The 17,973-nt window shown below is 39.2% G+C and overlaps 1 protein-coding gene across 7 annotated transcripts in view; it reads left to right on the forward strand.

Annotated features, from left to right (window-relative positions):
- The window catches only part of CEP192 (centrosomal protein 192), a 128,491-nt gene that overhangs the window by 8,889 nt on the left and 101,629 nt on the right, over positions 1–17,973 (forward strand). For all 7 annotated transcript variants that reach the window (XM_044243663.1, XM_044243664.1, XM_044243667.1 and 4 more), the window contains 3 exons: positions 6,690–6,865; positions 12,041–12,093; positions 14,220–14,340. In XM_044243663.1, the coding sequence (XP_044099598.1) occupies positions 6,690–6,865; positions 12,041–12,093; positions 14,220–14,340 (350 nt within the window). The remainder of the gene's footprint in view (positions 1–6,689; positions 6,866–12,040; positions 12,094–14,219; positions 14,341–17,973) is intronic.

Genomic DNA, 17,973 nt, shown 5'->3' on the forward strand with positions numbered 1-17,973 from the left:
GAATGAGTTTAGGAGAGAATGGGAGGTTCATTTTGGAGATGGTGAGTTTGCTACAAAAAGAAACCAAAAAATGGGGCTGGATACCTGGTGAGTATAGTGTGTCAAGAGAAGTTTTTCTTTTTTCTTTTGTGGTGGGAGAGGTTACTGCAAGTTTATGTAGCAATAGGAATGATCTGGAATAGGAAAATCTGATTATGTAGAAAGAAGAGAATTGCTAGAGCAACACTTATACAAAAATAAGAGGCCAGGAACTAATGTGTCGTGGAAGGAATGATTAGAGAGGTAAGACCATGGATAATTCCTCTGTATTAACCAGTGGGAAGGCAGAATGTATGGGTACATGTCCTGGTAAGAATCTGAGGAAGTTGTCTTTTCAGTGCTTAGGGTCTCTCAGTGCAGTGGGAAACATGACATCAACTCAGGTTAGAGGAGCAGTAGAGAGATGTAAACAGTCATGGGCATGTGGGAGGGGAGGAGAGAGGAAAATAGTGGCATTGTCAGACAGCATCAGGAGTCCCACTCAGGGGTCATGGTCATGAATTTATTGTGATTGTGATGTTATCTCCAACCACATTCAGCGTAGGGGTGCTTGCAGGGTGTGAGGAGAGAGTTGGGTTTAACTAGGCTTGTAGTTTGATGAAAGCAGTGAGGGATGAGGAAGCTGAGGTGTGTGATGATTGGCCATTTGATTAGGTTAAGGAAGAGGCGAGGATAGTAGAATGGCAAGGGAGTGTGAGATGTGGGGATATGAATGGATTGGGGGCTTGGGTTACAGCAGAGGGTTATAGAGTTGAGGTACTAAGGCAGGTGCTGTGAGGGGTCATAGGTGATTCTAGGCTAGGAGCCTTTAGTGAGGATGATCTGGACATTGTACTGAGGGGACATGGTGATGGAGACACCCATTCCATCTCCACACCCAGTGATTCCAAGGCTGTGGGAGAGATGGATAGTCCTCACTTGCCAGTGTTTAAGGGAGGCAGTGTCCTCACAGGACATCCAGGTTTTCCATAAAGCAGTGAGGTGAAAGGGATGTTCATAGGAGGGTTCAGGAATAGATTTTGCTGATTCAGCATTGATTTGTTGGGCTGGGTAGGGGGAGTATCCTTGTGGATCTTTGTCAGTGGTAAGGAGTCCTGGGCTTATTGAAGGGCATCATGAAGTTAGTGCCACTGAACTGATGTTGACAATGAGACATTAGACATGGGGGGAGGGGAGGAGACTATGGGAAGTAACTCTTGACTCTTTGATGTGGGCCAGGAGATCTGGGAAGTGGTCTTGTTGATCCCTGTTAAAGGAAGATAGAAGACCTGGTAAGGTGGAGTCCTACATGCAGTGTACTGGCCTCACTCTAGACTTTCATTGGGTAGAGGTGAGTGCTTTGGGGCTGCTCCTTGCCCCCACTGAGTAGTCTGAAGATCTGGGTTGTTAGTCTGAGAGCCTGGACTTCCTGTGTGCTGCTTGTGATGGTGGGTGCACAGCCTGCAGAGGTACGCTCTTATCCCTGTGTGAAGGATGGCTTCTGTGGCTCCTTCTGGGGGAGGGTGGAATTTATGTTTTTAAAATATCCTTGGGGCGCCTGGGTGGCTCAGTTGGTTAAGCAACCGCCTTCGGCTCAGGTCACGGTCCCGGAGCCCCGGGATCGAGTCCCGCATCAGGCTCCCAGCTCCATGGGGAGTCTGCTTCTCCCTCTGACCTTCCCGCCTCTCATGCGCTCTCTCTCTCAAATTTAAAAAAAAAAAAAAAAATTTAAAATATCCTTATTCTAACTTTGGAATTAATGAATATTTTAGCTGAGGATAGGATTTAAAGATAAAAATAACTTTTTTTTTTTTTTTTAAAGATTTTATTTATTTTTATTTGAGAGAGAGAGACAGTGAGAGAGAGCATGAGCGAGGAGAAGGTCAGAGAGCGAAGCAGACTCCCCATGGAGCTGGGAGCCTGATGCGGGACTCGATCCTGGGACTCCAGGATCACGCCCTGAGCCGAAGGCAGTCGTCCAACCAACTGAGCCACCCAGGCGTCCCTAAAGATAAAAATAACTTTGACAAAATTTTGAAGGCACTGCTACATAGTGTGAGAAGCCTGATGTCATTTTGATACTTGACCATTTGTATCTGAACTTTTTTCTCTCTGGAAACTCTTAGAATCCTCCCTGAATCCATACCCCCAAAGAAATTCTAATTGGCATCAATCCAGAGATTTGTATGCTTTAGTTCTAGGTAATTATTATTACTTTGGTATTTTTCTATTTTCTTTCTTTCTGGGACTGCTGTTTTGGATTGCCTGGGTTGATCTATTTCCATTAATTTTTTCGTTTTTGTTTTTGTTTTTCTTTTGTTTCAGTGCAAATAGGCAGTGTTCTAGATAAAGTTCCTAATTTTTTCCCTACCCTTCTATTAAATCATTTGGCAGTCATAATTTTGAGAGCTCTTTTTTCTGAACTTTTCATTTTTTTATAATAGCTCTTTTTTGTGGATATAATAGCGACTTCAATGTTTTCTGAGAATTCTAATTGAGATTTTTCAAAGTTCTATAAATTATCCTTGTGTCTGGGGTTGTTTACTTTGTTCATCTTTATTTTTATCTCTCAAGCTGCTCCTTCTCCTGCATCTGATTTATGGCTGTCTTCTAGGTTGCTAGTGTGGGCTAGTGGGTATCCAGATCTCATTTCTCTTAGGTCTTCGTGCAAGCTCATGGCCGGCTTCACTTTACAGATTTCATGCCGGGTGTTTAATGCTGCTGTCACCACCATAGCTTCATTCTGCACAGGCGTTTCATATGCGTTCCTAGAAGAGACTTCCTAGGTGTACAGCGACATGTTGACACTGTTGTTTTGTTTGTGTGGGCTGGGGAGCGAGAGTGGAGCACTGTCCGGCACGGGCACCGTCATCCCTTTTCTTTGGACTCCCTCCTGTCCTCCTTCCTACAGTAGTCAGGAAACATTTCTGCAATTCTTCCTGGCAGATTTGTTTTCTGCTTCCGGGCCCTGTTGTTCTTGTTCTGGACCATGCTTTTGTTTCTTCTGCATATCACATCTGCTGTTCAGATTCTAGAATCTGAGATAAGCTTGGGCTGGGACTGGTGGCTCTCATACAGATTGCTTCACTTTCTTTTTTTTTTTTTTTAAAGATTTTATTTATTTATTTGAGAGAGAGAGAAAGAGCACAAGCAGGGGGAGCAGGGGTGGGGGAAGGAGGAAGCAGATGCAGGGCTCGATCCCAGGACCCCGGGATCATGACCTGAACCGAAGGCAGACACCCAACCATCTGAACCCCCAACCCCCCAGATTGCTTCACCTTTTTTTTTTTTTTTAAGATTTTATTTATTTATTTGACAGACAGAGATCACAAGTAGGCAGAGAGGCAGGCAGAGAGAGAGAGGAGGAAGCAGGCTCCCTGCTGAGCAGAGAGCCCGATGTGGGGCTTGATCCCAGGACTCTGGGATCACGACCTGACCTGAAGGCAGAGGCTTTAACCCACTGAGCCACCCAGGTGCCCCAAGATTGCTTCACTTTTATAGAGGTCCTTTATTGTCATTTTCATGCACTCCTAGAAGTTACTCTTGCCACTTATTTGAAGCTTATTTGACTTAATATTTGACTTAATTTGAGGAATTTTGATGGGCTAATAAGAACAAGTGATAGCTATAGTTTTGAGGAAGTGGATTTAGGGGAGATGGTTAATTTAACTGGCTCTGTTATAAAGTTCTAATGGTCACGCTATAGTTCACCCTTGAACTGCATGGTCCACTTACATGCAGATTTGTTTCAGTAAATACATAGTGCTAAAAGTGTATTTTCTCTTATGATTTTCTTAATAACATGTTCTTTAGCTTTATTATAAGAAATAGCATGTAATATATATATACATATATATATTTGTGTGTTAATTAACTGTATATGTTATTTGTAAGGCTTCCAGTCAGCAGTAGTTCAATTAAGTAGTTAAGTTTTGGGGGAGTCAGAAGTTAGACATGGATTTCCAATTATGCAGGAGGTCAGTGCCCCAGCCCCCATCTTGTTCAAGGGTAAAGTACACATGCTCTTGTTGGAGTGGGGGGGCTTTGAAATACGAAATTAATCTAAATGTCATGACTTTTTTATTTATTTCATGTCACCATTTTGCTTCCCCACTACCTTTTTTTTTTTTAATATGTCACCTAGGGACCTTTACTGTCTTTATTTTCCCTTTTATATTCTCATTTATTTGAAATACAGTTGACATATAACATTATATTAGTTTCAGTTGTGCAACGTAATGACTTGATATTTGTATATACTGCAAAATGATCACCACAATAAGTCTAGTTAATATTGGTCACCTTACATAGTTACAGAAGTTTTTTTTCTTAAGATGAGATCTTTTAAGATTTACTCTTGCAACTTTCAGATATGCAGCACAGTATAATTACCTGTAGTCACCATGCTACACATTATATCCATGACTTACTTATTTTATATCTGGAAGTTTGTACCTTTTGATCCCCTTCACCTGTTTCTCCTGCCACGATCCCCTACCTCTGGAACCATTATTCTATCTGTGAGGTTAGTTTTTTGTTCTTATTTTTAGATTCTGTATATAAATAGATTATGTGGTATTTGTCTTTCTCTGTCTTACTTACCATAATGCCTTTAAAGTCTATCCATGTTACTGCACATGGTAAGATTTCCTTTTTTTGTGGCTGAATAATACCCCATCCTGTATATATACAACATTTTTTTTATTCATCTGTCAGACACTTAGCTTGTTTCCCTCTTGGCTATTGTAAATAGTGCTGCAGTGAACATGCAGGTGCCATATATCTTTTTGAGTTAAGGCTTCAGTTTTTTTGGATGAATACTCTGATGTGGGATTGCTGGATCATATAGTAGTTTTATTTTTAATTTTTGAAGAACCTCCATACGGTTTTCCATAGTGACTGCACCAGTTTACATTCCCAGTTCACATCTCAGCACTGCACATCCTCACCAACACTTGTTATTTCTTGTCTTTTAAATTTTTTTATTTTAATTTATTTTTAAAAATATTTTATTTATTTGTCAGAGAGAGAGTGTGTGTGTGCACAAGCAGAGGGAGCACCAGGCAGAGGGAGAAGTAGACTCCCCGCTGAGCAGGAAGCCCAATGTGTGGCTCAATCCCAGGACCCTGGGATCATGACCTGAGTCTAAGGCAGATGCTTCACCGACTGAGCCACCCAGGCATCCCTCTTGCCTTTTATAATGATTATTACAACAGGTGTTAGGTGATGTCTCGTTGTTGTTCTGATTTGCATTTCCCTGATGATTAGTGACATTGAACACCTTTTTTTTTTTTTAAGTTTTTATTTATTTATTTGACAGAAATCACAGGTAGGCAGAGAGGCGGGGGGGTGGGGTGGGGGGGAGGCAGTCTCCCTGCCGAGCAGAGGGCCCGATGTGGGGCTCAATTCCAGGACCCTGGGATCATGACCTGAGCTGAAGGCAGAGGCTTTTAACCCACTGAGCCACTCAGGCACTCCAAACATCTTTTCATGTACCTATTGGTCATCTGTCTGTCTTCTTTGGAAAAATATTCAGATCTGCCCATTTTTTAATCCTGTTGTCTGCTTGTTTGCTTTTTTTTTTGTTTTTGATATTGAGTCGTATGAGTTCTTTATATATTTTGGATATTAACCCTTTATCAGATATGATTCGCAAATATTTTCTCCCATTCTGTAGACTGTCTTCATTTTTTGTTTCCTTTGTTGTGCACATCCCCACACTTCTTTTTCTCTCTTCTTTATCATACAACTTTGTATCCACTTACAGTCTTTCCACCGACCTCTATCCTCTCTTTTACTCAGCTTCTGTTTGATTGGAATGAAACTTTCCTATATCAACCTATGAATGCACCTTTGGATTGAACTGTTGGTAATGGCTTTCTATGTGTTACAACCCCAGTACAGACATGGAGAAACTGGGAGGTAAATTACAGTTGGGAGTTGCCTCAGGCAAAGAGGGTTAGCACTCGGAATATGTGAAAGTACTATCTTTTCATCCATCCTGGTCAGATTTAAGCTTGGCCCTAGATAGCAGTTTGTCAGATGATGGCTTTATTGCATTTAGAGGCATTTTTCTAAAAAGTTCATCCCTACCCCTCCTCTTGCTGGCAGAAGGCTCTGATGAGCTGCATGAGACCCACGAGCTTTTGCTGAAGATTGGGAGGAAAATTGTCTTTAAGGAAAAACATTGTCATCCAAATATAAAACAACAGAGATACAAAGATGAGGACAAGGCCAGTGGCAGGGGCTAAAAGTAAAACTTTTAAAGCACTTCATAATTCAGAGAATCAGCTTTTTGGCATATATACTAGTGTCCTTTAAGTCTTCTTTGTTTTTAGAAAGCTGAGTTTTTCTTCATATATAATAGATTCAGAGATACTTACTTAGGAAAGAAAAGAAACCCTCATTTTATCACTTGAGAGGCAGGATAGCAATATGATACTGTATTTGATTTTGGTAGACTGTATCTCTGGACCCAAGATGGTGTGCAGTCCCGAAGGGCACCTACAGTGGAGCCAATTGTAGTGTCTGGCTGGTCCTCAAAATTTTTCTTTCCACTGTATCCATTTTTTTCTTTTTGTGATATTAAATACATAACTGATTAATGAATATTTTATTGATTTACCCAAGGTAACTAACATTTAATCATTATTCTGTTCCCTACTGGAAAGTTCTCTCTCTAAGAAAAAGAACCATATAGAAAGGCAACATTTGTCAGATGCTGTTCTTGAAGAGTCTGCTTTGCAAAGTGATATAGCAAGAACAGAAGAGGAGCAGGCTAAAACTGCAAAACACTTTCAGAGCCAAGACCCTTTTGATAAGATTTCACCACTGGAACAAGTGCAAGGTACTGAACTTATAGAAATTACTTTTAGAAATTACTGCCTAATGTATATATTTCAGTTTCCTTTCTGATTTGTTTATCTTTGTTATTTATCTTAAGCTACAGTATGGTAAACTGAAAGACACTTACGGTTTGGCATTTACCTATTAATATTTTTATAGAAAATGGTGTCTTGATTAATCTTTTTATTTAAAAATTTTTTTTGGTATTAACATATAATGTATTTTTGTTTCAGGGGTACAGGTCTGTGATTCATCAGTCTTACACAATACATAGTGCTCACCACAACACAAACCCTCCCCAGTGTTCATCACCCAGCCACCCCATCCCTCCCACCCCTCTCCACTTCAGCAACCCTCAGTTTGCTGAAGGTTATTAAGAGTCTCTGATTGACTTGTTTCGCTTAGCATAATACCCTCTAGTTCTCTCCACATTGTAGCAAATGGCAAGATTTAATTTTTTTAATGGCTGCATAATATTCCACTGTATGTCTGTGTATCACATCTTTATCCATTCATCTGTTGCGGGACATAGGGCTCTTTCCATAGTTTGGCTATTGTGGACATTGCTGCCATAAACATTGGGGTATAGGTGCCCCTTCAGATTATTACATTTGTATCTTTGCGTTAAACACCCAGTAGTGCAATTGTTTGGTCATAGGGTAGCTCTATTTTCAACTTTTCAAGGAACCTCCATTCTGTTCTCCAGAGTGGCTGCACCGGCTTGCATTCCCACCAACAGTGTAGGAGGGTTACCCTTTCTCTGCATCCTCGTCAACATCTGTCGTTTCCGGACTTGTTAATTTTAGCCATCCCGACTGGTGTGAGGTGGTATCATTGTGGTTTTGATTTCTATTTCCCTGATGCCAAGTGATGTTGAGCACTTTGTCATGTGTCTGTCTGTTGACCATTTGGATGTCTTCTTTGCAGAAATGTCTGTTCATGTCTTCTTCTCATTTTTATTTTTAAAAAAGATTTTATTTATCCACTTGTCAGAGATAGCACAAGCAGGGGGAGCAGCAGGCAGAAGGAGAGGGAGAGGCAGACTCCCTGTTGAGCAAGAAGCCTAATGCAGGGCTTGATCCCAGGACCTTCGGATCATGACCTGAGCCATCCAGGCATCCTGACTTCTGCACATTTCTTGATTGGAATTTTTTTGTTCCTTGGTGTTGAGTTTGTAAGTTCCTTATGGATTTTGGATACTAGCCCTTTACCTTATATGTCATTTGCAAATATCCTCTCCCATTCTGTAAGTTGTCTTTTGGATTTGTTGACTATTTTCTTTGCTGTACAAAAGCTTTTTATCTTGATGAAGTCCCAATAGTTCATTTTTACCCTTGTTTCCCTTGCCTTTGGCTGTATGTATAAGAAGTTCCCGCAGCTAAGGTCGAAGAGGTTGCTGCCTGTGTTCTTCTCGAGGATTTTGATGGATTCCTGTCTCACATTTAGGACTTTCAGCCATTTTGAGTCTATTTTTGTGTATGGTGAGAGGAGATGGTCCAGTTTCATTCTTCTGCATGTGGCTCTCCAATTTTCCCAACACCATTTGTTGAAGAAACTGTCTTTTTCCATTGGGTATTCTTTCCTGCTTTGTCAAAGAATACTTGACCATAGAGTTTAGGGTCCATTTCTGAGTTCTCTATTCTGTTGCATTGATCTGTGTGTCTGTTTTTTTGTCAAGACCATGCTCTCTTGATGGATCACAGCTTTGGAATAGAGCTTGATGTCTGGAACTGTTATGTCACCAGCTTTGGTTTTCTTTTTTCAGCATTCCTCTGGCTACCTGGGGTTTTCTGGTTCCATACAAATTTTTTTTTTTTAATATTTTATTTATTTATTTGACAGAGATCACAGGTAAGCAGAGAGGCTGGCAGAGAGAGAGAGAGAGAGAGAGAGAGAGAGAGAGAAAGGGAAGCAGGCTCCCTGCTGAGCAGAGAGCCCGATGCGGGACTCGATCCCAGGACCCTGAGATCATGACCTGAGCCGAAGGCAGTGGCTTAACCCACTGAGCCACCCAGGCGCCCCAGGTTCCATACAAATTTTATGATTGTTTGTTCCAGCACTTGAAAAAAGTTGATGGTATGTTGATAGGGATTTCATTAACTCTCTAGATTGCTCTAGGTAGCATAGACGTTTTTACAATATTTGTTCCTTTGATCCATGAGCATGGAACGTTTTTCCATTTCTTTGTGTCTTCCTCAATTTCTTTCATGAGTACTCTATAGTTTTCTGAGTACAGATTCTTTGCCTCTTTGGTAAGATTTATTCCTATGTATCTTATAATTCCGGATACAGTTGTAAATGGGATCGACTCCTTAATTTCTCTTTCTTCTGTCTCATTTTTGGTATATAGGAATGCAACTGATTTCTGTGCATTGATTTTATATCCTGCCACTTTGCTGAATTCCTGTATGAGTTCTAGCAATTTTGGATTAGAATGTTTTGGGTTTTCCACCTGTAGTGTCATATCATCTGCAAAGAGTTAGAGTTTGACTACTTTGCCTATCTGGATGCCTTTTACTTCTTTTTGTTGTCTGATTGCTGAGGATAGGACTTCTGGTACTATGTTGAATAGCAGTGGTGATAGTGGATATCCCTGCCGTGTTCCTATCTTAGGGAAAAAGCTCTCAGTTTTTCCAAATGAGAATTATATTCGCTGTGGGCTTTTCGTATATGGATTTTATGATATTGAGATATGTTCCCTCTATCCCTACACTGTGAAGAATTTTAATCAAGAAAGGATGCTGTACTTTGTCAAATACTTTTTTCTGCATCTGGAAGGATGATACGATTCTTGTACTTTCTTTGATTAGTGTGTTGTATCACAGTCGTTGGTTTGCAGATGTTGAGCCAATCTGCAACCCAGGAATGAATCCCACTTTGTCATGGTGAATAATCCTTTCAGTGTACTGTTGGATCCTGTTGGCTAATATCTTGGTGAGAACTTTTGCGTCCGTGTTCATCAGGGATATTGGTCTGTAATTCTCCTTTTTAGTAGGGTCTTTGTCTGGTTTTGGGTCAAGGTAATGCTTGATTCCTAAAATGTGTTTGGAAATTTTCCTTCCATTCCTATTTTTTGAAACAGCTTCAGAAGAATAAGTATTAATTCTTCTTTAAATGTTGTGGTAGAATTCTCCTGGGAAGCCATCTGGCCCTGGGCTCTTGTTTGTTGGGGCGTTTTTGATTACTGTTTCCATTTCCTTGCCAGTTACGGATCTGTTGGTTTTCTGTTTCTTCGTGGTTCAGTTTTGGTAGTTTATTCTTTTCTAGGAATGCATCCATTTCTTCCAGATTGCCTAATTTGTTGGCATTTAGTTGCTCGTAATGGGTTCTTATAATTGTTTGTATTTCTTGGGTGTTGGTGGTGATATCTCTGCTTTCATTTGTGACTTTATTTATTTGGGTTCTTTCTCTTTTCTTTTTGATAAGTCTGGTCAGGGGTTTAAACAAGCTTATTAATTCTTTCAAAGAACCGCCCCTAGTTTCGTTGATCTCATCTTCTTCTTCTTCTTCTTTTTTTTCTTTTTAAGATTTTATTTATTTTTCGGAGAGAGAGAGACAGAGAGAGAGCACAGCAGGGGAGGGGCAGAGCTCCTTGCTAAGCAAAGAGCCTGTTGTGGGACTCGATCCCACAACTTTAGGGTCATGACCTGAGCCAGTGGCAGACGCTTAACTGACTGAGCCACCCAGGTGTCCCCGTTGATCTCTTCTACTGTTCTTTTGGTTTCTCTTTCATTGATTTCTGCTCTTATTTCTCTTCTCCTGCTGGGTTTAGGCTTATTAACTCCTGCTGGGTTTAGGCTATAATCAAAAAGTTGGAAAATAGCAAGTGTGGTGAGGATATGGAGAAATTAAAGCTCTCATTCATTGCTGGTGGGTAGTTAAAATGATGCAGTTGCTGTGAAACTAGTTTGACAGTTCTTCAAAACAATAAACATTACACTACTGTTTGAGCCAGTAGTTCTAGTCCTAGGTATATACCCAAGAGAAATGAAAACATATGTCCACACAAAACCTTGTACATGAATGTTCATAGCAGCATAAATCACAATAGTGAAAGAGTAGAAACAATGCAAAAACTTCATACAGTGGAATATTACTGAGCCTTAAGATGGAGTGAAGTATTGATATGTACTATAATATGGATGAACTTTGAATACATTAGGCTAAGTGAAGGAAGACAGATACAAAGGCCACATGTTGTAGGATCTTTTCATCCATAGATATCTGTAGACATCTGATCGGATGGGCAAATCCATAGAGACAGTAGATGTGTGGTAGCCAGGGCCAGGGAAAGGGGAGAATGGGGAATGACTGCTAGTAGATATCGTGTTTCTTTCTAGAGTGATGAAAATATTGTGGCATTAAAGAGTGCTTATGGTTGTACAATCTTGAGAATTTACTAAAAACCAGGGAGTTGAAAGCTTTAGGAGAGTGGTGATTTCATGGTATGCAAATTTTATGTCCATTAAAAAAACCCATATACTTATATCACAGTCCCAGTTAGTATAAGATTTAGTCATACTTGCTTTATCTCTTGTTTTCGTGTTACTTTTTTCTGATACTTTAAAATTCAAGTATCGTTTTATTCCTATGTATTTTAGTGTGCATCTGTAAAAATACAGATGTTTTCTTATATAAGCACAGTGCTATTAATACTGCTAACAGACTTAACAGTTCTTTTATTATCATATAGTACTCTAGTCCATATTCATTTTACTAATTATCCAGGTTGGTTTGCTTGAATTGGAGTCCAAAGAAGGTTACCATATGTTACGGTATATTATTTGTTGTATGTCCTAAGTTAGTTCCTGTTGAAAAAAGCTCAGTTTGTCACCCTGTAGATTGTCCCATGATTTGGATTTGTCTGTCTGTTTAGTCATGCTGTCATTTTTCTTGTTTCTCTATTCCCTGTATCCTCTGTAAAGCAAAAGTTAGCTTTAAAGCCTTGATTAGATTCATAGTGAGTTTTTTTGGCATATGTATAATTTTTCATACTTCCCACCCTGATAGTTTTTAATTAAACTGACCAGTGATAACTTCTTGTACCATCATAGAAAAGTGCTCTATTCTACTAAAGGGAAAAAATGTTTAGTTCATTAATTTGCTACTTTTAGGGGTTATTGCGTTTTTATTGATAAAATAATTTGGTCTCACTTATTTTTGTTTTGTAAAACAGACTCACCTATTGATTTTTGTTTACAACCATGGATGAATAATAAGGAGAACAAGGTAATCTTTTATATGTTACCAATTTCTGGAGTGTAACTGGGAGAGTGAAAGTTTCCATTTCCCATGTGCAAGTATTAAACAGTAGTAATTTCAGTTAGAAGTCTTACACTTTAAATAGCAGAGATCCACGTTACTGCCTCAAGTAATCGGCACGTGAGTGTAGTCCTGGTCCAGGGCTTCCTTGCATTAGGACTTTTCCACTTTTGCTCTGTTTCACTCCATGCTGGCCCCCTCTTTAAAGATGGCTCTGGGAGGGTAAAGGTTTCTCTTTGTTTCATTTATTTTATTTTTTTAAAAGGTTTTATTTATTTGCCAGAGAGAGCAATAGCAGGGGGTGTGGCAGGCAGAGGGAGAAGCAGGCTCCCTGTAAGGAGCCCCACACGGGACTCGATCCCATGACCCTGGGTTCATAACCTAAGCTGAAGGTGGATGTTTAACTGACTGAGCTACCCATGCGTCCATCTATGTTTTGTTTATTGTATCCTGAGTGCCTGGCACATAGTTGGCACTCAGTGATTAATTGAATGATCCGGAAGCTGTCTTCCTTTGTAGCAAGCCTACATTCTTAACATTTGTGATAAAAAAAAAAAATGACCATGCTGGGGTGCCTGGTTGGCTCAGTCGTTAAGCATCTGCCTTCAGCTCAGGTCATGATTCCGGGGCCCAGGGATTAAGCCCTGACTCAGGGTCCCTGCTTGGCAGGAAGCCTGCTTCTCTTTTTCCCACTCCCCCTGCTTGTGTTCCTGCTCTTGCTGTCTGACAAATAAATAAATAAAATCTTAAAAAAAAAAAAAAAAAAAGACCATGAACTTTCTTTGAGGGGAAAGAAAAAAAGACAACTCTAATGGGCTCACTTGGGTCATAAGTTCTCCCCTATGTAAATCACTGTCAAGGGGTAGGTTGGAATAAAATACTCTGTTTGTCGAGCCTGCACTCAGGTCCACTTCTTTGTGAGTGTGTGTGTGTGTATACATATACATCAGTGTACATATGTGTGTGTGTGTGTGTGTGTGTGTGTGTGTATGTGTGTATGTATATACAGCTGTCAGCCCCACCAGTTCCACATGGCTCCTCAAAGGAATGTTCCAAGAAGGAAGCCCAATGTGGGGTATAATCCCAGAACCCTGGGACCGTGACCTGAGCCGAAAGCAGACACTTAATGGACTGAGCCACCCAGGCGCCCCTTTTTCTTATTCTTAATTAAAGTATAGTTCATATATAATGTTCTCTTAGTTTCAGGTATACAACAAAGCAGTTCAACAACTCTATACATCATAAATGCTCTCCACCAGAAGTGTAGTTACTCTCTGTCACCATGCAAATTACTACAATATTATTGACTATATTCTCTATGTAGTACTTTTCATCCCTGTGACTTATCTATTTTATAACTGGGATTTTATGTATTCCATCTGTTTTACCCATTGTTCCACCCTCTCCCCTCCAAGAACCACCACTTTGTTCTCAGATGTGTTTGAATCTGTTTCTGTTTTTTTTTCTTTATTTATTTGTTCATTGTTTTTTTCATTGCCACATCTTTGATCTTTATGAGCATAATTCACTGTTTTCTGCAACTATGCAATTATATAGCGAGCCCATGTTTTTATCTTAAAAATTGTGTATTTTGCAATCTAATTTTAAAGATAAATTTAATAAGATTGTGAAATTAAGTTGAAGGCAATGTTACCTTTTGTTGGCCTTGAATGCCCTTAACAACCTGCTTTGTGCCTTTAGGATTATGTTGTCCCTGAGTTGAGAAGTAGAACAATCAGTGATTCCAGTATAGGCTGCAGAGTCCAACTTGGCTATTATCTTCAGTTCTACCGCAAGCCTTGTATTCATATTCATTTGGGTATTAGTGTCCTAACTATTACTAGGTCTTCTGAGCTTGTATGTACAATTTGAGATGTTAAATTTTAACAGTGACTCAGTGGGTGGGTCAGGGGAGGAGAGAGGCATGGGGGCAGGAAGAAAATTATTGATACACATAAAACAGCTAGACCTTCATTGCCTAAATTGTGAATTACAAATACTGAGCACATTTGGTGGTCTTTTTTGCAACCTTGAACTGTGGTCCTCAGAGTAATGAAGTTTGCTTCTGTTACTTGGCATTTTATTTCTTACAGATTGTTGTACCTCATGCTGGGAAACATTTTGAAGAGAAGAATCTGCCCAGTGACTTAAGCCACATTAGTTTATTGGAAGATGAGAAACTTACATCACTGATGAGCTTGGAGGATTCTTCTGGTACCTTAAAGTGACTTGTGTTTTCTTAGTCCTTACCTTGCTGCTCCATGTCTTTCTGCTTCTTTGTTTCATAGTTACTATGCCAGCCTTTTGTTTCTATCTTCTCCTTTACCTCCTCCCTATCAGCACTTGCAGGCACTTCTCTTGGTAGAATTTTTAAAAACTTGTGCAATATGAAACCTGATATGATTATGTTCATCCTCAGTTTATTATCATTAGGGTATGGAGTATAAAGCAGTTCATTAAGAAATTGGAGGAACAATGAAATATTTAGCCTCTGCTCTCTGAAAGTTCTGTCAAGTGAGAAAAGAGATGCACAGCTAACCCTCTGACTGCCTTAAGTATATTTCAACAGTACAAATCGTGCAGGAATCCTAGGAGGGTGACAAATTAGTTCTGATCGAGGGAAGTATTTATGAAGCTTTATTAAAAAGGGATGCCGGTTTTCCTTTTTCATGAAGAGGCCCGTGATAGGCCTTAACATAGATTTGTGAAGAGAACTATATTTCAGGAAGTGGGTCAGCATCTGTAAAGGTGCTATGGTGGGGGCATTTTAGACCATGTTTGGAGAATAGCCAGACTTTGTGGTTTTGTGCAGCAACTTTACAGCACCCGTAGAAGGTATTTTGGGAAATAAACTCAGACAATTAGGAAGGGACCACATTAATTACAGCTTTGAAGGCCAGGCTGTTGAGCTGAGTGGGATAAATAAAAATTATGAATTCAGGATTCAGAATTTTCCTGCCAAATTTTTAAAATATTTTCAGATTTTGGCATTGTAAATAAGGAATCATTGACTGAATTCATACAGATCTTTGTTCTAGTAGACTAGGTTTTTAGAGGTGAAATGCTGAAGTCCAAAGTTATGAGCATTTTTAAGGCTTTTAATGCTGATTGCAAAATTATCCTCTTGAAAAGGCAGTGACATGTTATAATACCATTATTAGTGATTGAGAGCTCTAGTTCTAGTCCTGGCCTTGCTGGGCTGGATTTTAGAATATTAAAAATCAGGGAGTGTTTTATATATATACATCTTTTTGGTTCGATGGAAGTTGAATAATTTTTATTCATATCTATTAGTATTCAACTTTGCTATATATATTTTCCTTAGTTGCTTCTTTCTCAAGATCAGATATGTGAGGTTTCACTTTATACTTAATCATTAGTTCACCTGGAATTTATTTTTACTTCTCCTGTGACATGCTTATCTGTCCCTTTTTGATAGTTACCCTTTGGCACACTATTTTCTTTCTTTTCTTCCTGCCTTTTTTTTTTTTTTTTTTTTTAAGATTTTTTAATTTATTATTTTGTCAGGGAGGTAGAGCACGTGCACAAGCAGGAGAAGCAGCAGGCAGAGAGGGAGGAAGATGGAGACTCCCCTGGATTGCTTCCATAGTTAGGCTATTCTAAATAATGAGCAGTAAACATAGGGGTGCTGGAAGCCCTTCGAATTAGTGGGGTTTTTTGATTAGGTTAATTAAATTTTATTTACCCTCATTTTTTAATTAAAAAATTTAAATTTAAACTAAATTAACATGTAGTATATAATTAGCTTCAGAGGTAGAGTTCAGTGATTAATCAGTCTTATATAATACTCAGTGCTCATTATATCATGTGTCCTTCTTAATGTGCATCACCCAGTTACCCCATCCCCCACCACCTTTCCTCCAGCAGCCCTCAATTTGTTTCCTATGATTAAGTCTCTTACGGTTTGTCTCTCTCTCTGATCCCATCTTGTTTTATTTTTCCCTCCCTTCCATTAGGCTCCTCTGTTTTGTTTCTTAATTTGCCCGGATGAGTGAGATCATATGATAATTGTCTTTCTCTGATTTATTTGCTCAGCATACTACTCTCCAGATCCATCCATGTCTTACAAATGGCAAGATTTCATTTTTTTGATGGGTGACTAGTATTCCATTGTATACAGATACCACATCTTCTTTATCCATTCATCTGTTGATGGACATCTGGGCTTTTTCCATAGTTTGGCTATTGTAGACATTGCTGCTATAAATATTTGGATGCAGGTGCCCCTTTGGACTACATTTGTATCTTTGTGGTAAATACCCAGTACTGCAATTGCTGGGTCTTATGGTAGTTCCATTTTCAACTTTTTGAGGAATCTCTATATTGTTTTCCGGAGTGGCTGCACCAGCTTGCATTCCTACCAGCAGTGTAGGAGGGTTCCCCTTTCTACTCATCCTCGCCAACATCTGTCATTTCCAAACTTCTTAATTTTAGCCATTCTCACTGGTATGAGGTGGTATCTCATTGTGATTTTAGTTGTATTTCCCTGATGCCAGGTGATATGGAGCATTTTTTCATATGTCTGTTGGCCATTTGTATGTTCTCTTTGGAGAAATGTCTGTTCATGTCTTTTGCCCATTTTTTGATTGGATTATTTGGTTTATTGGTGTTGAATTTGATAAGTTCTTTTTAGATATTTAATACTAGCCATTTATCAGATAAGTCATTTGCAAATATCTTCTCCCATTCTGTCGGTTGTCTTTTGCTTTTGTTGACTGTTTCCTTTGCTGTGCAAAAGTTTTCTATCTTGATGAAGTCTCAATAGTTCATTTTTACTCTTGCTTCCCTTGCTTTTGGAGATGTGTCTAGCAAGAAGTTGCTGGGGCCAAGGTTGAAGAGGTTGCTGCTGGTGTTCTCAAGGATTTTGATGGATTCCTGTCTCAAGTTTAGCTCTTTCATCCATTTTGAATCTGTTTTTGTGTCTGGTGAAAGGAAATGGTTCACTGTCATAATTCTGCATGTGGCTGTCCAATTTTTCCAACACTATTTGTTGAAGAGACTCTTTTTTCCATTGGTATTCTTTCCTGCTTTGACCATAGAGTTGGGTTCTCTATTCTGTTCCATTGATCTAGGTGTCATTTTTGTGCCAGTATCATACTGTCTTGATGATTACAGCTTTGTAATAGAACTTGAAGTCCAGAATTGTGATGCTGCTAGCTTTGATTCTCTCTTTCAACATTCCTTTGGCTATTCGTGGTCTTTTCTGGCTCCATACTAATTTTAGGATTGTTTATTCCAGCGCTTGGAAAAAGTTAATGGTATGTTGATAGGGATTGCATTGAATGTATATATTGCCCTAGGTAGCATAGACATTTTAACTATTCTTCCAATCCATGAGTATGGAATGTTTTTCCATTTCTTTGTGTCTTTCTCAATTTCTTTCATAAGTGTTCTATACTTTTTTGAGTACAGTTCCTTTCCCTCTTTGGTTAGAATTATTCCTAGGTATCATATGGTTGTTGGTGCAATTATAAATGGGATTGACTCCTTATTTTTTTTTCTTCTGTTTCATTCTTAGTGTATAGAAATGCAGCTGATTTCTGTGCATCGATCTTATATCCTGCTACTTTGTTGAATTCCTGTAGGAGTTCTAACAATTTTGGAGTGGAGTCTTTTGTATTCTCCACATAGAGTGTCATGTCATTTGCAAAAGTGAGAGTTTGACTTCTTTGCCAATTCAGATTCCTTTTATTTTTTATTTTTTTAATTGTCTCATTGTTGAGGCTAGGATGTCTAGTACTATGTCTAACAACAGTGGTGAGAGTGGACATCCTTGCTGTGTTCCTGACCTTAGAAGAAAAGCTCTCAGTTGTTCCCCATTGGGAA

Source organism: Neovison vison, chromosome 3 (genome assembly GCF_020171115.1).
Source record: "Neovison vison isolate M4711 chromosome 3, ASM_NN_V1, whole genome shotgun sequence".
Lineage (NCBI taxonomy): Eukaryota > Metazoa > Chordata > Mammalia > Carnivora > Mustelidae > Neogale > Neogale vison.